The 13,680-nt window shown below is 38.4% G+C and overlaps 1 protein-coding gene across 1 annotated transcript in view; it reads right to left on the bottom strand.

Annotated features, from left to right (window-relative positions):
• Positions 1 to 626: 626 nt before the first annotated feature.
• Positions 627 to 13,680, bottom strand: part of SLAMF1 (signaling lymphocytic activation molecule family member 1) — a 50,713-nt gene continuing 37,659 nt past the window's right edge. The window contains exons 6-7 of the mRNA XM_066255162.1: positions 10,454 to 10,546; positions 627 to 3,099 (exon numbers count right to left, since the gene is read on the bottom strand). Coding sequence (XP_066111259.1) covers positions 3,049 to 3,099; positions 10,454 to 10,546 — 144 coding nt within the window. The 3' untranslated portion in view covers positions 627 to 3,048. The remainder of the gene's footprint in view (positions 3,100 to 10,453; positions 10,547 to 13,680) is intronic.

The raw sequence follows: 13,680 nt of genomic DNA, 5'->3' as shown, positions 1-13,680 counted from the left end.
CTGCTAAACATCATACAATGCACAAGACAGCCATGACAAACAATTATCTGGACAAAATGTCAATAGTGCTACAGTTGAGAAACCCTGCTCTAGATTTGCTCCACAAGGGGAATTTGGAGAAGTTTGGAAAAAGCTATTACTCTGACAGTGGCAAAAATTAAATAATCCTTTAAATACAGTTCTCTTCTTCATGTGGAGTGTGGCTTTTGACATTGGTGAAGAGGGCACAGAGCTAACCCTTGCCCATATCCCAGGAAAGGGACAACCTCACAGCTCATCAAATCAAATCAGCCACCTTTAGTATTTCATAACTATAGCTATAGAGACACAAGTCCATAATGCACGTTTTGTCATACTGCTACTTCATGTGTTTTTCAACCGCTAGTTCACAGACTGGTCCATGAAAAAGTTAACCACCCTGATGTTGTATGAAGATTGCAGACCCAATGATCTTAGTCAAATTAGCTTATGTTCAGGATGATTTCTGCCTTAGCAGTCCCTGGAATAATTCTTCCATTTTCACCTATCCCCAAGTATAAAAAGGTTGAAAACCACTGCTCTAGGTAACAAAAGACAGGAGTGCAATTTCCATGATGAACTGTCTCTATTTTATTCATTTCCAGGAGGTAGAAACAAAAACTTCAGAAAGAGAAGTGATTTATTGTAATCAGTGGTTTCTTAGTCAATATATACATTCTTTACCAATCACATCCTGGTTGTCGGACTAGACCAAGTGTCCTAAAGAGGCTTGAGACTAATGAATGATTGTATTTCAGAATAGCAGTCCCTTAGGATAGAAAATGGGCCAGTTTCCCCTGAGTTCTCTTGAATTCAGCTATGCTCATTCAGAAAAAAACATTAGAGAAGAAACATGGGTAAATTAGACTCTAAAGTATCAGTTTTACCTTTCTAAGCCTGAGGAAAAGAAATGTTCCAGCTTACTCACAATGCCTTTGGTGAAATCTGAGGGATTCTCTGCTTTCCCAATCATTTGAAGAATGGCACAAAGACTCCGAGACACAACCATCCTCCCTATTTAGGTTTTGAGCCCAGGACAAGGAATTTTGAGGGGATAGCCTCCCCTTCTCTTCTTCCATTCTTTCAGGTGGAATTTAGCCACAGGAAAAACCCAAATGAGCTGCTGGGACAATATGAGTTGTAGTAAAGGAGAAAATATTCATAACAGACAGCTAATGAGCCCAAGGTTAGACAAGAGTAATGTAGTGGACTTTTTTTTTTTTGCCTCCCTAGCATTGAATTCCTCTGCTTATGTTTGGGGAATTATCTAACTGATAAGAGGCAGATCCCACCCACCACTATGAAAGTAGAAAATACCAGATATTTAATTTCCAGCCTCCCTTGGGTTAGAACATGGACATGTGAGCCATGATTGGCCACTCAGTCCCAAACTCTGAATTAGAAACTAGAGCTAGAGAGACGAAGAATGGACCGTGGGAAAGTCAGTTTGGTGCAGACAGTGCCAACGGCAGTTAGAGTTTCCCAGTCCAGCCGAGGTTGGAAGGGAGTGGTGGAGTCCAGATCTTGGGCTGGGAGGGCAATGGCAGTGCAACTAGTGCTCAGCATTGTCATCCCTAGGCTGGTTTTGTGATTCGGGCTCTGGTCCTAGCCGCAGCTTATGTCTCTCTCTTTTTTAAAGCATGCTCATTTGTAAAGCATGGTTTTACAGAACTTTCTAGCAGTTCTTTGACCCAACAAATATCTTTTCAGTAAAATCATTTTCTATATTAAAAAAGAATTCAAACCAATTTCTGTTGATTGCAGCTCAGAGTGCTATTACCAACACTGGTGCCAGGGAATGAGCTACAGCAAGCAACGGGAAGAAAACAGGAACAGACTGAACAAAGGAGGCACAAAGTGACCAGGACCTCGGAGTTTTGAGCTGAAATGTTGGTGGTCCTCGTCACATGGTTGTAAGATAGGGATTTCTTAAAGTGTTCACTAGAGTCATAGAAGTACTTATCATAAAGAAGAAGAGCTTCGATGGAAGAAGGCCTGTCTGAAAGCAAGACAATAGGAAGAAACTAGGATTTTATGAAAAGAGGGTCTGTCTGCAGCCTGCAATTTTTAAAGTATTTATTAATTACTTCAAACTGTTGGGCTAAAATATGTTAATTTTCTACTTTAGGATAGATTTAGTGTGAGGGATTAGGAAGTACCAGCTAGAGACCCTGGCAATGTGAGGTCATGGATGTAAAATGGGTTCAGAATCAGGTTAAAGAGTCTCAGTTGAAGTTCCAGGTTTGTTGTTCAGTTGAGTCACCAGAGAACTAGGATTTAAAAATCATTTTAGGAAGTGAAAAATTACCCTGGGACAAGTTCCTTTGTAATAGCATCACCAAATACTTGCACTTTCTTTTAAATCTGAACACCATTTGCACATTCTTAAAACTACACTTTTGTGAATCTTAGATTATTTTCATTCTTTTATCTAAAACTCAGAGAACTTAACATCATGTTTTCAGTTTATTGACTATTTAGCTTGTTTTATAGAATAATCTCAGTGTTTTACCTATAATAAGGAATGTATCCTTCACTGCCCATCCAAACAGAGAAACTGAGGCACAGAGCCTTGATTAGGCTTGCATGGTGATTGAGATCAGCTCCCAGAACCAAGTACAGGCAGCCAGAATGTAAACTGTTCCAGACTGGCTGGTGGTCAGCTGTCTGAGAAAGGCGCTAAATGTTCTGGCTTTCTGCCTTTGGTTTTCATTATCCAATCCCAGTAAAGAGCAAGACACCTGAAGGTTTGGACTCACTGGGTTTGCATTATCCGTTTTGTCTGCCACACCACAGAGATGGCAAACTCTGTTCTGGGCCTGTAGCCCTGCAGAGCAGACTAATTGCTTGAGAAGCTTCATTCCTTGTCCATTTCACTGGTGGATGTGGAAGCAACATCTCCAGGGGACTGATCCAGAAAGTGTACAGGTGAACAGAGCGTCACAGGAACTTGAGATCTGGGACCAAGTTCAGTGTTTATTTTGGCTCATCCATGTTCCTTCAGAAAGTCCTTTCACCTGGTCTGTGGTGTCAGCTCTCTGGAAGTGTCACGCTGGCATATACTGTGATGGAGCTTGGTTCCTGGGGGGAAAAACAGAAGAAGTCTGTGAGTGGAGGGACTGACTCTAGCTTCACAGGGACAAATAGAAACAGCACTGCTTAGGGAAAAGAAAGGGTCTCAGAAATCATGTAGCACAAAGACTTGTTCAGGGTCTGTCCACTGGCACTAGCTTCACAGGGACAAATAGAAACAGCACTGCTTAGGGAAAACAAAGGGTCTCAGAAATCATGTAGCCCAGAGACTTGTTCAAGGTCTGTTAGGTCAGGCACTGCTGGAGGCAGCACTCAGGTCCCAGATTGCCTGTGCTGCCTGCAAGATGGGCTGAAGTTCCCCTCCAAGAGTATGGCTGCCATCAAGGAGACTGAGAGATCTGTCCCAGTCATCCGAGAACCAGAACTCAGTTCTTTCCTTCCTTCTTGCTTTCTTCTGTCCTCTTGACTTATAAGAAAAACCACTTGTTTTGCTTTTAGGCATGGGGCACAGTTTGGAGAAGCTAAGAGAATACCAAATCACTGAGCTCTAAAAAAGGAAGGAGAGTGGGAGAAAGAGGAGATGAGGATTTGGGGCAAAGACAGGTGAGGGGATTAAAAAATCCGAGAAAGAAAAAGACAGAAATGATAAAAATTTAGGTTTCCTTCCCTCCTTCCTTCCTTCCTTCCTTCCTTCCTTCCTTCCTTCCTTCCTTCCTTCCTTCCTTCCTTCCTTCCTTCCTTCCTTCCTTTCTCCCTCCCTCCCTCTCTTCCTCCCTCCCTCCTTTCCTTCCTTCCTTCCCTTTTTCTTTCTTTCTTTGTTTCTTTTTCTTTCTTTCTTTCTATTTTTTTAACATTTTTTCCTTTAATTAATTGTGTTTACATAGATTCTAGGGTCACCCCGAATGCCTCCCCCTCCCCCCTATTCCCCTCAACATCTCCCTCGCCCCCCTCCCTACAGTGCCCTCCCCCTTTCCCTTCAGGTTTATTCCATCCTATCATCCCCTTTCCCTCTGTCCTCTTTTCCTCTGGTCCCACTGATCCCTCCTCTGTCTCAATTCCGTTCTTCAGTTCACATTGTTCATTGAATTCCTCAAATGAGTGAGGTCATATTATATTTTTCTTTCTCTGCCTGGCTTATTTCACTCAACATAATAGTTTCCAGGTCCCTCCATATTGTTGCAAAAGGTAATATTTCCTTCTTTTTCATAGCGCCATAGTATTCCATAGTATATATGTGCCACAGCTTTTTAATCCACTCGTCCACTGATGGACACTTGGGCTGTTTCCAGATCTTCGTTATTGTGAACAATGCTGCCATAAACATGGGGGTGCATTTTTTTTTTTCAGTCGGTGATATGGTGTCCTTGGGATATATTCCTACAAGTGGGATGGCTGGGTCAAAGGGCAGTTCCATTTCTAATTTTTTGAGGAATTTCCATACTGTTTTCCACAGTGGCTGCACCAGTCTGCATTCCCACCAGCAGTGCAGGAGGATTCCCCTTTCTCCACATCCTCGCCAGCACCTATTGTGTGTTGTTTTGTCAATGAGCGCCATTCTGACTGGTGTGAGGTGATATCTCATTGTGGTTTTAATTTGCATTTCTCTAATGATTAGTGATGTTGAACATTTTTTCATTTGTCTATTGGCCATCTGTATGTCCTCTTTGGAGAAATGTCTATTCATTTCTTATGCCCATTTTTGGATTGGATTGTTTGTCTTCCTGGTGTTGAGTTTTACAAGTTCTTTATAAATTTTGGTTATTAATCCCTTATCAGATGTATTGTCGAATATGTTTTCCCATTGTGTGGTTTGTCTTTTTATTCTGTTCATATTATCTTTAGCTGTGCAAAAGCTTTTTAGTTTGATATAGTCCCATTTGTTTATTCTGTCTTATATTTCATTTGCCAGTGGAGATAATTCAGCAAAGAAATTGCTGCGATAGATGTTGGTGAGCTTACTGCCTAAGTTTTCTTCTAGGATACTTATGGTTTTATGATTTACATTTAAGTCCTTTATCCATTTTGAGTTTATTTTTGTGCATGGTGTAAGTTGGTGGTCTAGTTTCATTTTTTTGCAGGTAGCTGTCCAGTTTCCCCAATACCATTTGTTAAAGAGACTGTCTTTACTCCACTGTATGCTCTTACCTCCTTTGTCAAATATCAGCTGTCCATAAAGATGTGGGTTTATTTCTGGGTTCTCTGTTCTGTTCCATTGATCTACATGTCTGTTCTTATGCCAGTAACAAGCTGTTTTGAATACAATTGCCTTGTAGTATAATTTGATATCAGGAAGTGTGATACCACCCACTTTATTCTTCTTTTTCAAGATTGCCGAGGCTATTTGTGTTCTTTTTTGGTTACATATAAATTTTTGGAATATGTGTTCTATATCTTTGAAGTATGTCATTGGTATTTTAATTGGTATTGCATTGAATTTATAAATTGCTTTGGGTAATATGGACATTTTAATTATGTTTATTCTTTTTAACCATGAGCATGGTAATGCCTCCACTTGTTTGTGTCTTCCTTGATTTCTTTGATCAATGTTTTATAATTTTCTGAGTACACGTCTTTAACCTCCTTGGTTAAATTTACTCCTAGGCACTTTATTTTGTTGTTGTTGCAGTAGTGAAGGGGATTGTTTCCTTAATTTCTTTTTCTGATAGTTCATTGTTTGTGTATAAAAATGCCTCTGATTTCTGAGTATTAATTTTATATCCTGCCACCTTGCTGAATTCGTTTATTAGGTCCAGTAGTTTTTTGACTGAGACTTTAGGGTTTTCAATATACAATATCATATCATCTGCAAATAATGATAGTTTTACTTCTTCTTTTCCAATTTGGATGCCTTTTATTTCTTCTTCTTGTCTGATTGCTATAGCTAGGACTTCCAGTACTATGTTAAATAAGAGTGGTGAAAGGAGGCACATCTACCTTGTTCCTGATTTTAGGGGTATTGCTTTTAATTTTTGTCCATTAATTATAATGTTGGCTGTGGTTTAGTCATAGATGGCCTTTATCATGTTGAGATATGTTCCCTGTATTCCCACTTTGCTAAGAGTGTTGATCATGAATGGGTGCTGGATTTTATCAAATGCTTTTTCTGCAACTATTGAAATTATCATGTGGTTTTTCTCCTTCCTTTTGTTTATGTGGTGAATCACATTAATTGATTTACAAATGTTGTACCATCCTTGCCTACCCAGAATAAATCCCACTTGATCATAATGTATGATTTTATTTATGTATTGCTGGATCTGGTTTGCTAATATTTTGTTGAGTATTTTAGTATCTAAATTCATCAGGGATATTGGCCTATAATTTTCTTTCTTTGTGTTGTCTTTGCCTGGTTTTGGAATCAGAATTATGCTCGCCTCATAAAAGGAACTTAGAAGTATTCTTTCTTCCTGAATTTTTTGAAATAGCTTAAGAAGGATAGGAGTTAGTTCTTTTTTGAATGTTTGGTAGAATTTACCAGTGAAGCCATCAGGCCCAGGAGTTTTGTTTTTTGGGAGCTTTTTTGATAACTGTTTCGATCTCTTTTGTTGTAATCGGTCTGTTTAAGTTTTCTGATTCTTCCAATTGACTTTTGGAAGATGATATGTTTCAAGGAATTTGTCCATTTCACCTAGGTTGTTTAATTTTTTGGCATACAGTTCTTCATAGTATTTTCTTACAATTCTTTTTATTTCTGTTGTGTCAGTTGTTATTTCTCCACTCTCATTTCTAACTTTATTTATTTGAATACTCTCTCTTCTTTTCTTGGTGAGTATTGTTAAAGGTTCATCGATCTTGTTTACCCTTTCAAAAAACCAGTCTTGGTTTTATTGATCCTCCGTATTGTTTCTTTAGCTTCTATGTCATTTATTTCCGCTCTGGTCTTTATTATTTCTTTCCTTCTACTACCTCTGGGCCTTACTTGCTGTTCTTTTTCTAGTTCTTTTAGATGAAGGATTAAGTTGTTTATTTGAGCTTTTTCAAGATTCTTAAGGAATGCCTATAGTACTATGAACTTCCCTGTCAGGACTGCTTTTGCTGTGTCCCATAAATTTTGAGTTGTTTGCTCATTATCATTTGTTTCTAGAAATTTTTTTATTTCTTCTTTGATTTCACTGTTAACCCATTTGTTATTTAATAACATGCTATTTAGTTTCCATGTGTTTGAGTATTTTTCAGTATTTCTGTTGTGGTTGATTTCTAATTTCATGCCATTGTGATCAGAGAAAATGCTTGATATGATTTCAATCTTCTTAAATTTGTTGAGACTACTTTTGTGTTCTAACATGTGGTCTATCTTAGAGAATGTACATTAGCACTTGAAAAGAATGTATATTCTGCTGCCTTAGGGGTGAAAGGTTCTAAAGATATTTATTAAATCAAGTTGATCTAGTGTGTCCTTTAAGTCTGCTGTTTCTTTGTTAATTTTAATTTTCTTTCTTGAGGATCTATCTAGTGATGTTAGTGGGGTATTGAAATCTTCTACTATTATAATATTGCTATTGATCTCACCTTTTATATCCATCAAAGTCTGCTTTATATATTTAGGTGCTCCTATATTAGGTGCGTAGATATTTATAATGGTTATATCTTCCTGTTGGATTATTCCCTTTATCATTATGTAATGACCTTCTTTATCTCTTACTTGTTTTAAAGTCCATTTTGTCTGATGTAAGTATTGCTACCGCAGATTTTTTTCCATTCTTTTACCTTCAGTCTATGTGCATCTTTTGTTTTAAGGTGTATCTCTTGTAGACAGCATATGTACGGGTCCTGTTTTCTTATCCAAGCAGCTACCCTATGTCTTTTGATTGGATCATTTAATCCATTTACATTTAAGGTTATTATTGATATGTAGTTGTTTATTGCCATTTTATTCTTTAAAGCTGTATTCCTCTTTTGGTATATTCTTTTCCCACTTTGATTGGTTTACAACAAGCCACTTAACATTTCCTGCAGCATTGGTTTGGTTGTAATGAATTCCTTGAGGTTTTTTTTTTTTTTTTTTTGTCTGAGAAGCTTTTTATTTCTCCTTCAATTTTAAATGATAGCCTTGCTGGATAAAGTAGTCTTGGTTGTAGGCTCTTGTTCTGCATTACTTTGAATATTTCTTGCTATTCCCTTCTGGCCTCAAGTGTTTCTGTTGAGAAGTCGAATGTCAACCTTATGGGGGCTCCTTTTTTAGGTGATAGCCTTCTTTTCTCTAGCAGCTTTTAATATTTTCTCTTTATCACTTAGCTTTAGTATTTTAATTATGATGTGTCTTGATGTAGGTCTTTTTGGGTTTCTCTTTAATGGAGTTCTCTGTGCTTCTTGAACTTGTGAGACCCTTCCTTGCATCAATTTAGGGAAGTTTTCAGCTATGATTTGATTGAATAGTTTCTATCCCTTGTCCTTTCTCTTCTTCTTTAGGAACCCCTATGATGTGGATGTTATTTCTTTTCATGTTGTCACAGAGCTCTCTCAGAGTTTCCTCAGACTTTTTGAGTCTCTTTTCTTTTTTCTGCTCTGCTTTCATGCATTTGTTCATCTTGTCCTCCAGCTCACTGATTTGATCCTCAGCTTCATCCATCCTACTTTTAATTCCTTCCATTGTCGTCTTCATTTCTGATAATGTATTTGTCACCTCTGGCTGATTCTTTTTTAATATTTCAATGTCTTTTTTTATCTTGCTATCTCTTTATTTAGGTGTTTGTAGTGACCATCCATTGTTGTTCATTCTAAACATCCTAACAATCATTATTCTAAACTCTACATCTGGCAGTTTGGTTATTTCCATATCACACAGTTTCTCTCTCTCTCTCTTTCTTTCTTTCTTTCTTTTTTTCAAGTGAGATGAAGGGAGATAGAGAGACAGACTCCTGCATGCATCCTGACTAGGATCTACCTGGCAACCCCTGTCTGGGGCCAATGCTTGAATCAACTTGGCCTTTTTTAACACCTAAACCTGACACACTCACACCAACTAAGCTATCCTCAGTGCTCAAGGCCAACCCTTGAAATAAGATAAAAAGAAGGGGGAGTGAAAACTGAAGAGAAAGTGGGAGAGAAGCAGATGGTCACTTCTCTTGTGTGCTCTGATCAGGAATCAAACCCAAGACATCCATATACCAGGCTGACTCTCTATCCACTGAACAAATAGCAGGTCCAAGGTTTTCCTATAAAATGTGAAATATGCTGTTTTACTTTCTGAAGAAAATTTCATTAAAAATCTACATTTTAAACAGGTTTTGAAGTTAGAGTATGTGTACAGTAAGAGATTTGAAGAAGTAAATGAGGCATTTCTGTGGTCTTTTCATTCTTAACCATCTCTTAAAATGCTTCATTTCATAGAGCACAACTTGAGCTGAAATTTTAGATCAGAATCTGTTTCTGTCCATTTAGTAAAAGGAAAATTTTCTGTCCAGTAAAATTAATCCAGTGCTGATTTTGCAATTGGGTAGAATAGGTGAGGCTCATTTTGGGCTGCATATTACATTCTATGCAAAGCTCATACCTATGCAGAGCTCAATTCCTAAATATTCTGATTAAATATGGCTGGATGGAGCCTAGACACAAGTATTTTTCCAAGCTCCCATGGAAAATTCTGCTATGCAGCTGGACTTGAGACCTGAGCACAAAATGTGATCCTTAAACTTAAATGTACATCAGGACCACCTGGGAGATGGTGTTTTCTAATGTGTAGATTCCTCATTACTTATTATAGACATTCTGGTTGAATAGAATCCTAGGTGGAAGGCCTCAGGAAAACTAATTAATTAATTATCTATTTATTAAATGAGAGGGGAGGCAGAAAGACATACTTCTACATGTGCTTTGACTGGGATCCATCTGGCAGGACCCCAATGGGGTGATACTCTGCTCTTCTGAGGTCATTGCTCCACTGCTTGGCAATTGAGCTATTTTTAGCAGCTGAGGCAAAGGCTACCAAGCCATTCTCAGCGCTCGGAGCCAACTTGATTGAAACAATTGAGCCATGGATGCAGAGAGGGAAGAGAAAGAAAGAAATAGAGAGAGAGAGAGAAAGGGGAGGGGTGCAGGAGTAGATGGTTGCTTCTCTTGTGTGTCCGGACCAAGAATCGAACCTGAGCCATCCACCTGCTAGGCTGATACTCTACCACTGAGCCAATCAGATAGGGCCAAATCTTTATTTTTAATAAATATACCAGCTGATTCTGATGTGGTCCCTGGACAACTCTAAGAGAAACAGTAGTGAGCAGAGCAAGCTGTGACACCATGTGAGTAGTCATAAAGGATTTCCCAGAAGCTCTGCAACTAAGGCCACAGATACTTCTTGCTACCTTCTTGCTAAGGCCTGCCTTTCCATTTTAGTATTCTGTTTCAGCTCTACATAGGTCCCACTTTTTCTCTCCACCTAGTCCCTCTCTATAGAGTGATGCCTCACCTGAACAGGCTCTTGGACAGGCTCTGAGGCAGCAACGTAAATAGTGGTGCAAGGGTCCTGAGCTGGCAGAGGATCAAGTTTCTTCTGAATAGACTACAAGAGAAGAAAAAAAAGTGAAAAATTAGCTGAAGAGAGAGTTATTTCCCATCTAACACTTCCCATGAAGAAACACAAAATCAAAATGCTTTGAATTAGAAAACTTCTTAGAATAATTTGGTGTAGCCTCCTTCCCAGGTGGAAACTCTTCCCCAAATTTCCTGGAACTCAATTCTTTGAGCTTTGCTTGGACTCCCCAAGTGATATCTTGGAGCCCAAAACCTCATGAGTCAACCTAATTCATCATTTGCACTTCCCAGATCTTTGAAAAGTATTCCTTATGGTGAACCATGGTGTGGCTCTTCCTGGGACACAAGAAGAGAAGTGCATCTTCATTGTATCTGAGTCTGGCTTATATCACCCATTATATGTAGAGTTAATTCCATCCCCATACAATAACATGGCTTTTCATTACTTCTCTTTCCTGTCCAAATATTGAACTAAATAATAGTCACATATTGTGTGTTAAAGTTTACGTGTCTTCTCATTTGTCTTCACATGTCTTCTTATTTGTCTCACAGCCACTCTAGATTTTTATTTATTTATTCACTTTTACTAGAGAGAGAGAGAGAGAGAGAGAGAGAGAGAGAGAGAGAGGAAAGAGATAGAGAGAACAGGGGGAGGAGCAGGAAGCATCAACTCCCAAATGTGCCTTGACCAGGCAAACCCGGGGTTTTGAACCGGCGACCTCAGCATTCCAGGTTGACGCTTTATCCACTATGCCACCACAGGTCAGGCCTCATAGCTACTCTATATGTTAAATACTATTGTCACTCACATTTTACAGATCAACAAGCCAAAGCCCAGAAATATTTAGTACTTTCCTAATGTATATAATGCAAGAAGTGTTAAAGCCAAGAGTCCCATTAAGATCTTTAAAATTGTGTGCTATTTCCATCATGCCATTCTTCTTTGGTTACCTCAACTTATAATGATCTCTCCTTTACCTAAATTCCTCAGGTATTTAGAGTCTAGCCCACACACTATGGCACTTAACTGTATGCTGAATTTAACACATTCCTATTTAAACATTGTTTCTGCAACCAGACTACCAATTCCTTGAGAAAAGGCCTATATTTCTTTGCATTCTCTCACAAAACAGAGCCAGGAACATAAAAAACCTTTAGCTGTTATTTGTTATGTCACTTTGAAAGAATTAAAAATCCACAATATCAGGATAAAGTCAGTGTGGGGGTAAATTGAGACCACATCCCTATAAGATGACGATGATATAATTTATGCCAGGGAAATCATCACAGTGTCCCCCCTGTGCCAGTGAGGACACTGGTGTATGATAATGCTACTCTCCACTTTTCCTGGATGTAGAACAAAACCTGAAACTAAAGCATATGTTTTAATAGATGATAACTCAAAATCTTGTCACCTGATGGAAGAGATAAGGAATTGGAAAAATTTAAGGATTCCAGGTAGAATATAATCTTTCTTTCCAAGTATTTTGTTGAATTGCTATGTAGAAAAGAAATTAGATTTGTTCTGTAAAGTCCATCAGGTTTAAAACAAGGTTAGAATTATAGGGAAATCTTTTTTTCAATATAATAAAAATTTTTCTAATATAAATTGTATTTAAATGTGAGTTGAGTTGCCTCAGGAGACAGTGAATCCCTCATTACTGGAAGAGCTTGAGGGTAGATCAGGGCTTCTCATATTTTAATGTGATCATGAGTTACCTGGGAATTTTGTTAGGAGGCTGGCTGCATTTCAGAAGATCTGGGATGTGGCCTGGGTTTCAGCATTTTTAATAAGGTCCTAGGATCACTGCTAATGCTTGGTCAGAGACCATATTTTAGTAAAAAGGAGCTAGCCAACACTTTGAAAATAATGTTGTAGAAGGTAATTCAAGCAGTAATTGCCTGATTCAAACATTCAATATCCCATACAACTTGTACGTACTATATTTTGGAGAAAGTTTGAACTTAAGAAAGAATTACTTGCGCCTAACCAGGCGGTGGCGCAGTGGATAGAGCATCGGACTGGGATATGGAAGGACTCAGGTTTGAGACCCCGAGGTTGCCAGCTTGAGCGCGGGCTCATCTGGTTTGAGCAAAAGCTCACCAGTTTGGACCGAAGGTCACTGCCTTGAGCAAGGGGTTACTCGGTCCGCTGAAGGCCCGCGGTTAAGGCACATATGAGAAAGCAATCAATGAACAACTAAAGTGTCACAATGCGCCACGAAAAACTAATGATTGATGCTTCTCATCTCTCTGTTCCTGTTTGTCTGTCCCTGTCTATCCTTCTCTCTGACTCTGTCTCTGAAAAAAAAAAAAAAAAGAAAGAATTACTTGCAACAATGAGATGAATGAGAAGAATGTGAAACTATTTAAGAGACCTTTAGCAACAGAAGCAATCCCTGCTGTCTTCCTGTCTGGAAGGACTTTACTATGACTTGATGTAGAAACATAGGGGAGAAAGGAAATAGTGATGATTTTCATATTTAATTAAAGTTTAGAAGGGAGAAAAAAATCACCCATAGTTCTATCACTTCAACATAATATGGTTAACATGCTGTTAGATTTCTACTCATGATTTTTATTTAGGTATAAGGAATTATTTTAAACATAACTGTAATAAGTTAGTACTTTTTGTATCTTGGTGTGTTTAGTTAGGGCACAACTCTAGGAAGTATAATTTGCAAGAAACTGCAGGCACATTATAATCATATGCTTTTTATGAATGCGGATTGTCCCCTGGAATTGTGCAAGGTGCTAGCCCTGATAAGACCTATAAGAGTCTCTAGCAAACAGAAAATATTGGGTAAATAAATTTCTATGTTATTATAGTTTTTATTAAGGGTATTAAATAGCTATTAAAAATGAAGAATGAAGGAAATATTAATAAATGTGAATATTTGTCCATGCTATCACAGTCTTTGTATAATATCATATAGACATCGTAAATATGAACAAAAAATTTTTTTTAAGAATGTGGGTAAGGCCCTGGCTGGTTGGCTTAGTGGTGGAGAATCAGCCCAGTGTGTGGAAATCCCACCTTCAATTCCAGGTCAGGGCACACAGGAGAAGTGACCATTTGCTTCTCCACCCTTCCTCCCTCCCTTCTCTCTATCTCTCTCTCTTCTCCTCCCGCAGCCATGGCTTGATTGACTTGATTGAGTT

This window comes from Saccopteryx bilineata, chromosome 2 (assembly GCF_036850765.1).
Source record: "Saccopteryx bilineata isolate mSacBil1 chromosome 2, mSacBil1_pri_phased_curated, whole genome shotgun sequence".
Lineage (NCBI taxonomy): Eukaryota > Metazoa > Chordata > Mammalia > Chiroptera > Emballonuridae > Saccopteryx > Saccopteryx bilineata.
The sequence above is the reverse complement of the archived record's forward strand: the minus strand, read 5'-3'. Positions and strand labels throughout refer to the sequence as shown.